The sequence below is a fragment of the Rhinolophus hipposideros genome, assembly GCF_964194185.1.
Source record: "Rhinolophus hipposideros genome assembly, chromosome: 1".
In the NCBI taxonomy this organism is placed as follows: domain Eukaryota; kingdom Metazoa; phylum Chordata; class Mammalia; order Chiroptera; family Rhinolophidae; genus Rhinolophus; species Rhinolophus hipposideros.
Window position 1 is genome coordinate 79,110,261 of NC_138047.1, and position 13,831 is coordinate 79,124,091.

The 13,831-nt window shown below is 36.4% G+C and overlaps 1 protein-coding gene across 2 annotated transcripts; it reads right to left on the reverse strand.

The window, feature by feature from the left end:
- Positions 1 to 1,051: 1,051 nt before the first annotated feature.
- Positions 1,052 to 13,467, reverse strand: GIMD1 (GIMAP family P-loop NTPase domain containing 1; the record flags this gene model as incomplete). 2 transcript variants are annotated; one of them, XM_081058996.1, is made up of 3 exons in its annotated part: positions 1,052 to 2,745; positions 11,725 to 12,119; positions 13,378 to 13,467. In XM_081058996.1, the coding sequence occupies 2 exons, from the start codon at positions 12,115 to 12,117 to the stop codon at positions 2,485 to 2,487; spliced, it is 654 nt and encodes a 217-aa protein (XP_080915122.1). In that variant the 3' UTR covers positions 1,052 to 2,484. The 2 variants fall into 2 exon arrangements, with proteins under 2 accessions (XP_080915122.1, XP_080915121.1); XM_081058995.1 differs by lacking the exon at positions 13,378 to 13,467 and having other exon boundaries at positions 1,061 to 2,745; positions 11,725 to 12,144.
- Between the last annotated feature and the right edge of the window lie 364 nt (positions 13,468 to 13,831).

The following is a 13,831-nucleotide window of genomic DNA, read 5'->3' on the forward strand; positions in this document are numbered from 1 at the left end:
CTTATGTTGCCAGTTGTAATTACCTCCAATAATAGTGAGTTTATTCAACGGATCCACGTACTATCATCCAGAAAAAGCTGAACAACCCAGCGTCAGGTGGAGCACAGCACAAGATGTTCACCTCAGTGCCTCACCATTATTATGATTCAACTATTTCATTACCAGCTATCAAATGATTTTCCTATATTCACTATGCTGATTATAAGTGAGGAGCTAGGATGGCATAATGGTGCGTGGAAGAGCATATCTGGAATTTAATGCCTCTTGGATATATGCTAGAATTCAGAGTATATTAGGAAAATACACTAACCGGGAAGATGAAGAGAAAACTAGTTGAGAAACGGACTTTCTAATATTTGTATATTAAGTTAAAAGAGAGAATGATAAACTATCAGTTGTGCTCAATGTAAATGGTAAAAGAGGACTTTTGAAACGGGCAGTATGTAAGGGGAAGTCTTGAATTATTTAAAACTATCTTAGCAAAAACTAGTAATATGGGGAAAGGAAAAGCATTCCAAAGACCTCTTCCTTAGGGAGGATGGGGGAAGGAGCAAAAGAAAAAGATAGGGAGGAGATTAAAGAGTTCTTATAGCCTTATTTTAATGGTTGAGGGGATGATGCAGTGGGGAGTGAAAGTTCTTGGTTAGAGAAATAGTTAATACCTTGTTATCAAACAGTAGTGGAGAAGTATGTACTTGATTTCTGAATTCAGGAACAAGGGAATAATCCTTAATGGGTGGGAATTAAAGTAGAACTTCCAAATATCAAGGAGAAAAATTAAATTAATAGCAACTTTATCAAATCAAAACTAAAGAAAAAAATGTAAGAAATATAGTAATATAAAATAAATAATAAAGTAATATGGAGAAACATCCTGTATGCTTTCATGGGAGGATTTAATATCAGAAAATGTCATTTGTCACAAAACCACACACTACAAGAGAATTTTTTTTGAAATTAGAAAAAAAGATCTGAAAGTATATATAAAAATGAATGTCTGAGAGTAGCCAGAAAAACTTTTGGGAAAAAAAACCAAGGGAAACTTAATTCTCCTAGATATCAAACAATGACATAAAACCACTTTATTTATTCTGGTATTTACAGTAATATTAATCAAATTGTTAACGGGAAAAAATTAAGAATCCAGACTAGATCCAGGAATAGATAAAGGAGATATCTATATATCTACCTACCTACCTACCACAGTCTCTACCTTCAGTAGGAAAAAAATGAATTATTTAATAAATACAACAAATACAACTGGTTACACATCTGAAAGGAAATGAAACAAACCCTATCTCGTATCATGTGTATAGAAATACGTGACAATGAGAAAATTCACAAATTTAGTTTGAAAAAAGTTAAAGGATAAATAATAGAATTGAAAAGTATTGTATCGTGAAGGACAGATAGAGGGCTAATGTTTGTAATATGCATAGAGCTCTTCTAATTTACCAAGCAGAAAGTGTTGAAGAAAAAAATGACACTTGTTAAGATGGTACGGCAGACCTGACGGTCCATTCAGGTCCATTGATACAGGTATAGGAACCACTGCAGTGGGATTTTGCTGTGGGGAGAGGAATTGAGCCCAACTCCGAATACAGCATGGGCAAGTGGGAATGGATAGCCAAGGAGCAGGATGGGGATCTGTGGATAGAAAATTACTAAGAGAAAACATCAGGGTCAGGAGGAGCCTGGCTAAACCCGCCTAATGTGACCTTTGCCAAAGACAGGCCAAGGTGATCAGACATTACCTGGGGGATAATAAAGGATGAGGAACCCGATTAGAAAAAGGATGGTGGAGGATTCTGGTCAAACTGGGTTCTTGATAAAACTACATTTTACAAGGCACAAATTGGCCTAGGAGAAGTTCCAAGAGGCTGTCTAAAAGCTTTAGTCAAGCAAAGATCTTTGTGAAAAGTAATCCAATAGAAAAATGACAAAAGACAAAGAATGGGAAGAGACATTTCACAGAAGAGCAAATCTAAATGACCAACATGCTTCTAAAAAGATGCTCCAATTCAGTACTAGTCTGGGAAATGAACATTAAGGTAACAGTAAGATAATGACTTTACATTTATCAAACTGGTGTTAGCAATAGAGGTTTAAAATGGTAACACCAACTAATGACATGAATATAGGAAAAGGTATTCAAACGTTGAAAATCAAGTTTGTTACAACATTTATGGATATGTACTCATGTTTGGCTTTCTTTTTTCAACTTTGTGTTTGGGCAATTCATTGATATTGTTAAGTGCAGTTGTAGCTTGTTCATTCTCATCACCGTACAACATTCCGTGGTGTGAATATACAGTTTACTTATCCATTCTACTGTTAATGGACCTTAATATAATTTTGAAAGTGTACCAGTGTACACTCTCATTTTCAGGATGCAGAAATTCTTATGGTTCATTCTAACAAAGGTACTTTTGAAACCATGTTTCTGACATTAAAACTCAATGCCCTTTTCCTTTTATATAAATTTTATTTAAAGGTAAGGACTTGATAACAGTTTTCTCTTATAAATTCCATAAGTCTTGCTAAGATTTTTATTCTTTGTTCATTAAGTGAGGTTCCTTTTTTATACTGGAAAATATATCTGTGCTGAATAGAACATAGTAGGGTTAGCAGTGTATCAGAAGCCTGCTGTAAGTATTCATCTTCATTGAACCCAGCCTCTTCTATTTTTTCTGCATGGGTAAAAAGAATGGCAGTATAATTCTTCCAAGCTTGTCCCAGAAGTTCCTAAAAGAGAGAAGAAGTTAAATGGCTATTTTTCTTGGACTATATTCCTCCAAAGCGAGTAAGGGAGTTATTGTGGTCCAACATAAACAATCAACAGATCTGTATGTCATGTTTCTGACAGCTGATAGATGTACCGTGTTTCCCCGAAAATAAGACCTAGCTGGACAATCAGTGTTAATGCATCTTTTGGAGCAAAAATTAATAATAAGACCCAGTCTTATTTTACTATAATACAACACTGGGTCTTATCTAACATAATATATTAGAATAATATAATGTAATAGAATAATATAATACTCGGTCTTATATTAATTTTTGCTCCAAAAGCCACATTAGAGCTGATTGTCTGGCTACGTCTTATTTTCGGGGAAACACAGTAATGGGAAGTGAAGATGGGGTCAAATAATGTAAGCAAACGGAGAGAGATGTGTGGGCTTTCTTTAAAAAAAGGCTTTAGTTCTTCATTTTGATTTGCTGTTGTAACTTAGGAATATACAACCTCAAAACTGCGTAGTATCAATGCTGCATATGATACACAGGAGTCTCCTCTTACCTGCTGTTTCACTGTCCGCGGTTTCAGTTACCTGCAGCCAACCCTGGTCCCAAAATATCCATGTAATTCACCTCATTTATTACATCACATAGACATTGTATCATCTCACATCATCACAAGAAGGGTGAGTACAGTCCAATATGGTGTTTTGTAAGAAATGACATTCACTTAACTTTTGCTTTTTTATTTTATTATTAGTTATTGTTAATGTCTTACTGTGCCTAATTTACAAATTAAACTCGCATAGGTATATATGTATAGGAAAAAACATAGGATATGTAGGGTTCGTTACTATTGTGGTTTCAGGCATCCACTGGGGGTCTTGGAACATACCCCTATGAATAAAGGGGACTCTTGTATTTACATTTACAACATTCGACACTCACTCATATTTACCTGTCCACCTGAATCTGTTAGAACCACTTAAGTCCTTTAAGTTAAAGAACCTTGACCAAGGGAATTGTTACATCTTTTCTTTGTAGGAATGTCGTGTTATCAATAAAAGCATCTTCTAAGGATTTATAATTACATAATGTGGTTACAATCTATTAATCAGATGACATGTAATGGAAAATCTAAGATCAAAATACATTTGGTGATTTGGAACAACTACAACATATTACTGTGATTCGCATCCTCTTCACATGCTTAGAATCAAACAATTTATCGGATGACTTCTTCTAATGTGGTTGAAAAACACAGAAGACTGGTGTTCCTTTGTTTAGTAATATGTGGAAGTTGGTTATGTAATAAATTCTTCTTTGATTAGTGAAAATAAGCAGATATAAAGCAGAAGTAACAGCATGTGGCAAATTGTTCATGCAATATGAAAGGCATCTAGAAATAACCATGTAACTTTTTTGGATATTTCCAAGGTTATATGAAATCATGATAATATGACAGTAAAATAACATTTTCTTCATTCCAAACACTGCCATTACCAAAATATTTCCAAAGCTGCTACAGTTTATAATAGCAAGAAAAATATAAAATGTTTAGGAATAAAACAGTGACCTCTCATAATCAGAAGAAAGAAAGAGGGGAGATCAACTAATATTTAGTGCCAGATATTATGATAAGCACTTTACATCTTTCTTTTGAAGCTCAACATAATGCTTTCTGTTATGCTTCATTATCTCCATTATGATATGGAGAAACTGATGTATAGAGAAGTTAGTACAAATCCATAGAGAGGTACTAGCACAAATTCTGTTTTTAAGAAAAACTTGAAAAAATTGAAAGACAGTTTGGGAAATGTCTTTGTATATGTGTCAATGTATATATAAAGGATATATGGTTAGTATTTATAATATAGAAAAACTGAAAATAGAGAAAAAGAGAGAGGGAGGAAGGAAGGAAGAATCAGGACATGTAAATTTGATATTAAAATACCGGAATTATAGGACAATATATTTAAAATTAGAAACATCTTGAGACTGTGGTTACCAATTATAACTCTTAATACAGTCTGGCTTCTATCAGAGTTATTTATTTACATATCCATCTCTATAACTTGACCATGAGCTCTTTGAAGGTAAGGTCTGTGTCTTCATATATTCGATCAAACTCTCATATTCAATTGTAAACTCTCAATATCTTTTTTATTAATTTGGAATTTAGACCCTCACCATCATCTCACATAGAAGGTTTAGGGTTTTATTTACTTGGTTTTACTCTTCAGTTTTAAAGCTTAATCTTTGGTACATAAAATTGTACTTTACTATAAAGCTTCTGTTTTTTTTCTCTGTAGTTCATTATCATGGGTTTGCCTGTAGTCTGCACTTTCTATTTTGTGTTCAGAGGGACTCTGTCAAAGAATAGATCCAGAATTTTTCCTCATATCTCTTCAAAATTTAGCTTTCTGTGCCATAGATTAATTGTATATTTCTAGTTCTAAAAATGCTCTGCTTTCAAGAAAATCTGAATTGACGTTTCAAGATCTGTACATGGGAATAATTATTTTAACAGAAAGATTCTAAACTTTACAAAAGAATTTTTCAGAGATACATTGACATATTCTTATGTGCCTTTAAAACATAAATTAGCAAAATTTTAATTAACCCAAATTTTGAAGAACAGCTCTTGTTTAAATCTAAGTATGTAACATCAACATCACATTTTACTTAATAACATAGCAAAATTAGCAGACGTCTTCAGAGTTTGTCATCTATTCAGTGTATTGTAACATCTCTCCATGGAAGAGAGTGAGAGGGTTGTTGCAGATGTAATAGGTTAAGATAAGGTCATAGGGTGGCCTCTAATCTGTTACGATTGGTGTCCTTGTAAAACACATTTGGGCCAAGACAAGAATACAGGGAGAATGCCATGTGAAACACGATGGCCATCTATTGGCCAAGGAGAGAATCCTTGGACAGCTAACTCCTTCACTCACACCCCTCAGAAGGGACTAACCCAACTAACATCTATTTTATATTCCCAGCTTTCAAAACAGAATAAATTTCTGTAGCTTACTCCACCAATCAAGTGGTACGTACTTATGACAGCACTAGCAAATTAATACAGATGACTGAAAAACTTAATGAAGTGCTAAATAGATCTAGGTGCTAGGAATAAAATGATTCCTGGTCCATTTCCATAAGAAGCACTTTTGATGCTTGCTAAAAATGCATCAGAATCTTTACGATGGAACCTGGGAATTTGAATTTTAAAAAGCACGCTAGCAGATGTATTCTTTCTGCAAATATTTATTGAGGGTCTACTTTGTTTCAGGGATACAGTGGAATCAGACAGATACATGTCCTACTTATAGCAAGTGAGATTCTTGTGTATTAATACCTAGAGCTGAGGAAGAGAGACAGACAGAAAAAAAAATGTTTCAATTTGTTATAATTGCAAGTGTGCTAGAAAATATATTGGCGCTATAGAGGCATTTAGCCCCATTTGGGGTGGGAGTGGGAAGTGAGAGAAAAGGGAGAAGTCAGGAAAGTTTGTCACATGTGATGATGCTTTGAGCATAAGAATTAACAAGAGAATTATCAGGCCATAAAGACATACCAAGCAAGAGAGTGAGCATTATAGGGGTTTATATAGTATTGGGATTTTCTTTCTGTCCAGCTACTGATGTTTCTTCTTTCTTTATAAGTTTCTCAAATTTGAGCTAGATCTGATAGTCACCCAGTACATTATTGATGTGTTCATATTGCATAATACTGAAACATGACAGACAAGGTAATAAATAGCGACTGCCCTTCACCTCTTGAGTGCTACCCCAAAATCCACACTCTCAGTATTGGTTTATGCATGGACAATATTTGCCATTAAATATTTTCAGAACATCACTAGAATAAAAATGTGTGCAAACAAATTGTTTGACTCAAGTGGTCCTTCTCTGAATTATATATTACAACAGAATTCTTCTCTTACTAGGTTAGTACTTGCTGCATTAAATGATATAACTTTCACAGTATGTCTTTAGTTCCTGGTTTTCTGCACTGTAACAGTAACATGTTCCCTATGTGTCTCCAACATACACTTTATAATATGATTCAGGGATAATGAGTTAAAGCACCTAAGGATAATAGATTTGCAAGCTCAACACCACTTATGAGTCCATATGTTCAGCTGTTGGGAAGTTTTTACATGTTGATAATTATTTATGAAATCATGCTCATGTCCTGAACTGTGAGAGAAATTGCACTTTTGAATTACTGCCCAAAATAGAAGAGAGTGGTTGATTTAGCTTATAATCTTTAGATTGATTTTTGGCTGGAAAACAGTTGAATATTTGAAAGTAGTGTCGCTTGGTGTATAGTCATCATGTTAGTGGCCAAACGTGTTCTCTACGGACCCAGGGAAACAATCGCAGTTAATTGATACCTCACTAAAAATCCAAGAGCAAGATAAGTTAATGTAAGTTATCTGGTGTTAATAATTTAAATATAGTACTAAGCTAGATGGAAAATTCACAATCAATCATGAATTGTTTGGTTTCAGACTGCTAATGGGTATGAGTCCATCTAGTCCTTTTGGGACAACTAGTTAGGATATAAACTTTGTTTTCCAGGAATTATGTTCATTTTCCCAGGACCTCACCAGCCCTGCCCCATTTGTTTGTGGTTGATGAAATCATAGCATCTGGACTTTTTAGGGGGAAACTTTAAAAAAAGCCAACTATTACATCAACTGAGAAAAAAAAAAGTTATCATGGAACAGGAGGACAGTAAGGACCATTCTTTATATTTTATGCTATTCCCTTACTCTCATCACACTTAAAACGCCACATTTTCCTTCTCAGAGAGCCAAAGCTGAATTTGATAAGACCTCGTGAGGTCAGATTTAGAGAATTTTCAACCTTTGAGATTATCTGTCCAAATTACCTTATTTTACAAATGACGATATTGAGGCCTTGCAATGTGAAATGGTTCGGCCAAAGCCACGGCTGGTTGTTGGCAGGCCTGGCCTGTAGCATAGGTCCCTGGCCTGCCAGGCCCATGTCCTTCCCACTAACTTGGGGCTTCTCAGTTTAACTTTACTAAGCCAGTGAATTTTCTTCCCAGAGTTTTTTTCTAAATTAATGAGGAAGTTCTCATAAATCAGGGCGATGGAAGTTTGATTTCACTCTTAACTTTCTTCTGAAGCCTGGCAAGATAATCCAAACAAAGTCTACAAATAATATGTCCTAATTTTAGGATAAGACAAATTCTAACAATAAAATAATAATGACCATAGGAAATATTGATTGTACACTTGCCATATGCCCGTGCTAGAGTTAATTTACTATTATGTGAATATGACATTAATCCCAAAAGTAACCCAGTAGACACTATTATCTTTCCCAATTTACCAATGAAGAGATTGAAATTACATGCCCAAAGTCACAAGGCAAGTAAGCAGCTAAACAGGAACTTGAACACAGGTATAACTTACTCCAGAACCCATGCTCTTAACTTCTGTAATTGTTGCTCGTATGTAATATGTTGCTCATGTCTAGTAGTTCATTTGAATGGTACTCAGCACAATCTGGGTAGTGATGGCAATAATAAAAACCATAGTAATTTTCTGCGAACCCACTGTGAACCTACTGTTAAGTCAGGCATGATGACAAGCACATTATATTTACTCAATACAACCCTCAGAACTCCTTACGTAGGTAAAATTATCTCCATTTTATGTGAGGAACCGAAGTCAAGAAAGTCTTAGTAACATTTATAGTCATCTACCTAGAATTATACAGCAAGGGTTATTTTTCAACTAAATTCTATCAAACAACTATGAGTAAGTTGATGAACTTTGTTTAATATTTTCCAGCCCTTGCATTGGCTTTTCTAAGCCTTTTGGATACCCATCCACCTATAACATCAACAGTCGAGTTGTTCATTCTAAATAAAAAAAAATGTATATACATGTTTGATGCCTGATCGTATACAGTAACAATACCTGATACCCTGATAGTGGGAAGAACGTGGACTTGAGTCAATTCCCGATTCAGTCCCTAATGTTATTTGGCTGTGTGCTAGCACTTTCCTTAAAGTGGCATTATTATATCTGTTCTGATCCATTATTTGTGGATTTTTTTGAACATTCAAATGTTACTCAGATAATATTTAGATTAATCATTTTCTTCCCCCCCCCCCCATTTTGGAGAGACTCTTCACTGTCATCTCTACCATTTTGCTGTAAATTAATAAAGTCCTAGCCTAAATAACAAGTGAACATTTAGAGAAGTGTTTCAGTTATCACAGCTGACATCCTGTAATGCCTCTGTAAAATATTAGAACACAAATTGAGAGAGATATTTAAAGGGGCAGCTGGGAGGTACAGGAAACAAGGGGTCACTTCTCAAGCATGGACTTTACAGACGTCTTCTATGGCACACATCAGTGCCCCCAGAAAAGGGGAAAGGAAAGGGATGAAGGCAGATGTTCTGTTCGCCATTTTACATGAGCCAGGAAAAAAAAAATCCAGGGTGTGTCTGAAACAAGAGGACCTTAACAACTCTTTGCTCCTTCCTAACAGCTGTGGGTCCTGTTGAATATTTAGACATTCTGCAGCTGCTCCCAATCTGTGAGCACATCCAGATGGCTGCCACCAATATCTGAGGCACCTTCAGGAAGAAGGTCATAAACAGCCAGCTTGTGCTTACTTAGGTGATCCTCAACTAAAGAGGACGGTGAAGCCCAAAATAGGACTGCAGTGTCTCCCAGGGGTAGTGAGCCCCTCAGTATTACTAAGTATTGGCTGCTGAGTTCTCCTGGGAAAGAACTTATTTACTCTCAAAAAGCATATAAGGCATCTGAGTTTGGCCCTAGCCCATCCCCTCTCTGCCTTCAACTCCTGAATTGGACACTACTTAAGGAAGGCAACCATAAGAGAAAGCTGTGTGTCAAACACCATTTTGAAAAGATCGTAGATATATATAAATCAAATTCACTTCTATAAAAAAAAATCGGGATTGTAAAGTTGTTCTATATCCTAAAACTGGAAAAATCTATTTTCAAAGTGTATGTCTTTTAAATATCCTTTTTGGCTCAGCATAGGACTAGTACAGAGAAAAATTGGAAGACATATGGAAAGAGTCAAGTTAGTCTGAGAAATATTTGTTTATGCGTTTACTGAATTTACTGAACTATATCCATCTATAGCTTAAACTAAATGTTTACTATCAGCTTTAAATGAGTTTTAAAAACTATTTAAAAATTACACTGATGGAAAACTGCAGATTTCTCACCAGAAATATTGTTTGAAATGCCAGGCTTTAATAGTTTGGGGAGGTTTATGGGTTTTCTTAGATTCCACATTGTTTCTTAATTGCAATCATCTTCTCTTTTTCTTTGCTTTTGTACAACATGTCCTTGATTTTTCAAGAGTTGATGAGGATTATTTTTCATATACTTGTCACCCTAATTTTTTCCACTAGTTTCTTGTGATTACACATATGGCTTGTTTTTTGTTTTTCTGTGTGTTTTTTTCCTATTTTTAGAAACATGCACAGTTACTGAAAAATAAAATGTGTGTCATTTAAAACAATCTTATGCCTTTACTACTTAAAGAGAACAATACCTTTCTTTAAAGCAAAGTATGCTGTCCTTCTAAGTGAAACAGATCCCACCCACATCAGCATGATTAGAGACTGGACCAAAAAAAGAGTAGTATTTAGAAAAATTCTTCAGTGAAAAATGTCTACTATCTATTCTCCTTGTAGTTTACCTATGGAGCTTCTAGTAGAAATGAGTTCTCTGAGCTCAATGACTTATTGAGGCTACTGAGTAATACTGGTCACATGGAGCATTTAAATTTGGGTAGCCCCAGACTAGAGAATCAAGAAATTGAACAGAATGGAGCAGATCGATAAGCAGTTTCCAGGAACGGGTGGTGGTATATGGGCCTTGCTCATATATGTATATATACTATATGCAGGTATTACTCCCTCCATCTCCTAGCTGGGGCCATATCCAGGACTTTTGCCCTCTCCCCATCTTCTTTCTGAGACTGGCTGAATAAGCCTCCAACTTAGGGACTTAGAATAAATGAACAAACAGCAGGGATGGACCACTCAACAAAGGTGACATGTATCATTCAGGTGCACTCTGAGGTCCCTGTGGTTTTCTCATGGTTGGAATGGATCAGTTACTGACTCTACAGACAAGCCAAGCAGAGCATCTGAAATTCCTGATTTCTTTCCTATAAATAAAGCTTAGATCTCTCCTCACTGTTTACCATGATGGAAGTCTCAGTGGAGTCTCCTTTCCCCCTAGTCACACATTGCACTGCATTGACACTTAAAGCATTGTCTTAAACTTGTCTCTTCTAGACTCTAAGCTTTTTGAGGGCAGGGTCATATTATTCTCAATCATGAAGCTCTGTGCAGGTACTTTTTACCGTGGTCAATGACTGAATCAGTGAATGAACACCTATTTGTTGGTGAACTGTAAGAGCTTGTCTTCTTGATGTTGAATGGATGCAAGTCAGCATTTTACTTCAGTGGTTCTGAAACTTGACTGTTTTTAAGAAATACATGGAAAATTTATGCAAATGCAGGTATGTAGGCTTCACTCTTGAGATTCTGTTTCAGTAGGACTTGGATGAATCTGCACTTTTATAAAGTCCAATTGATTCTGATGCCGATAGTCTGGGGACCACATTTACAAACTTATTCAGGCTTACGGTTCTTAGGAGTTTGAGACTTAGTTAACCTCTGAAGTTTAGTGCCTCATTTTTCTTTTTTTCTTTTTCAGTTACCCAATTGTAAAATTGACTGAATTCCTCTAAAGAAATTTGTAAAAATGATTTAGATTCTTGGTGGGAAAATCAAGTAATTTTTACCAACTATTTCTACGTGACCAACACTTATTTTAGATGACTTGTTTTAAACGTGCTTTAAACGTGAAAAATTTTAAGTAGTTTTTTCAGAATAATGTCCTCCAAATGGGAATGACAGCACTCATGTCATTGCCGTTTTGTATTACCTGGATCATACGCACTGGGGATGATGCCACCTCTCCGAAGAGAGGCATGTCTGCTCTCTGCACCAGCAGTGCGAGGTGGAGACCCTCTTGCCCAAAGTGCCGTGCCAGGGCCTCCTTGACCGCCTGTTTCACATGGTCCTCGCTCAGCCTGCTGTGTGGACAACCTGGAGTGTCCAACACCTGGACCTGCAGGGTTATCTCTTGCCCCGCTCGACGCATGAAGCCATGGAGGTGAGAACTGCGGCCCAGACTACAATCTTTGGTCACAGAACCTGGAGCAAAGCTGCTGTGGAAGTCAGTACTTCCCAGAAGAATGTTCCCAGCAGAACTTTTTCCACTCTGAGTCAGGCCAAAGAGGGCCAAGTTGATGATCATCTTGTTGGAGTCCGTCATGGCTGTTGGTAAACAAAAGCTCAACATAAGCATGTAGGCTTCGAAGTTCACTCCATGCAAAGCTTACCTGGTCTGGAGCGTTCTAGGCATTACCTGTAATCTGTTTTCCCCTCTCAGTGACCAAAGCATGGAGGAGTGTTTCACTAACGTGGAGACATCCCAGTGACAGAGGGGAGATTGAAATAATATCTCTAGTTTGCAATGGGAGAGGAGAGAGAAGTCTGATACAGATAAGGAAGGGAGGAAGAAGCAAGAATTGCAGGAAAATGAGTGGGGGGGACACATTACGTGAAGACAATGCAAACCATGTTTAGGAGGAATATGGTAAATCATCAGTGTGGTAGGTGAGTTGGTTTAGGAATGGGTGCTGAGCTTCCAGAGTTAAAAGCTAGCAGAAGTATTTCAAAATTATTCTCTCTTGGCAAAGTAAGAACAGAACAGTGGGAGAAACAGCCCTTCCTGCATTTCAAACAATGTCTCCCACCTCCCCATCTTTACACTGCTTGAATACACAAGTGGCATCTGCAAAAAATCATCCTGCCTGATTTCCTGAGTGCTTCTCTTCTATAAAACATGAATAATGTTAAAGAAGACTTCTGTTTCTGTTTACTTTTTTTTTTTTTTTTAACAACCAGGCAACATTCTGATGCAAATGAGAACTACTTGTAATTTGTTTTGAAATAATTATTAAATCATCTCCATGGCACACCATGGTAAAGAATTAAGTCCAGGACATTGTGCAGCTCAGGAGGGAGGAGAGCCTTGGGAGACTCTATGCCGTTCACAATACCCCTGAATTGTAGTCAATCTTTTGTGCAAAGCATAAGCCCCTGAGAGCAGTAGAAGGTCATCGATCATTTTCATTAGATCAATTAGGCAGTGCTACTGGCCAATTGCTAAACGTGCTCAATTACTGATTCAGAAATAAAGACATGTAATACTGCATATTTGTCCTTTTTCCTTATAACTTGTACTTTTATTATATAGTTTCATGTACCTCTGGCCTTTCTTGTCCTCTAATGTCCCTCACCCCAATATCCCTAGACCCTAACATGAACACCGTGAAGGAGCCTCACACCCCCATACAAAAATACTAATTTTCGGGGTCGCTCAAGGTGACCCCAGCTCACCCACCTAATTCAGCTGTGTCAGTTGTACCTTAGTCACTCAGATTTTGTTTTGTTTTGTTTTTAATCCTGACTCAGATGCATGATTGAAAAAATAATAATTATCCCAATCCATTTGCTGTATGTTACGTACCTTTTCCAATGTTAAAAATTCTTTTTCCACAAAAGACTTCCCTCAAGCTGGTGCAGTTGTTCTTTAGTACGAACTTTAGCCTTTTGATGTTATTGTACCACTCTGGGACTGACACTGTATGTTATTTTATTTAGTTAATCTGTTACCAGAATCCTCTCTGTAAATGATTAGTTGTCTTTCTCTGATCAGCACTGAGTTTTTTATGTCACTTGACAGACCTGTAACTTCAATAAGTACTTCCTTAAACTTCTATTTCCAGGATTAAATTCTTTGTTTCAGGGCATTGTTAATAGGTAACAATTTATGTTCCAGGGCATTGTTAATAAGTAACAATTTATAGCATAAAGTAATGCAATATTGGCAAGTGTTAAACAAACTAGACAGTCAAAAGCAATAGTTTCATTTTTTTCGTTGTAATTGATGAACACCCTATCACTACTTCATGAAAAGTTTC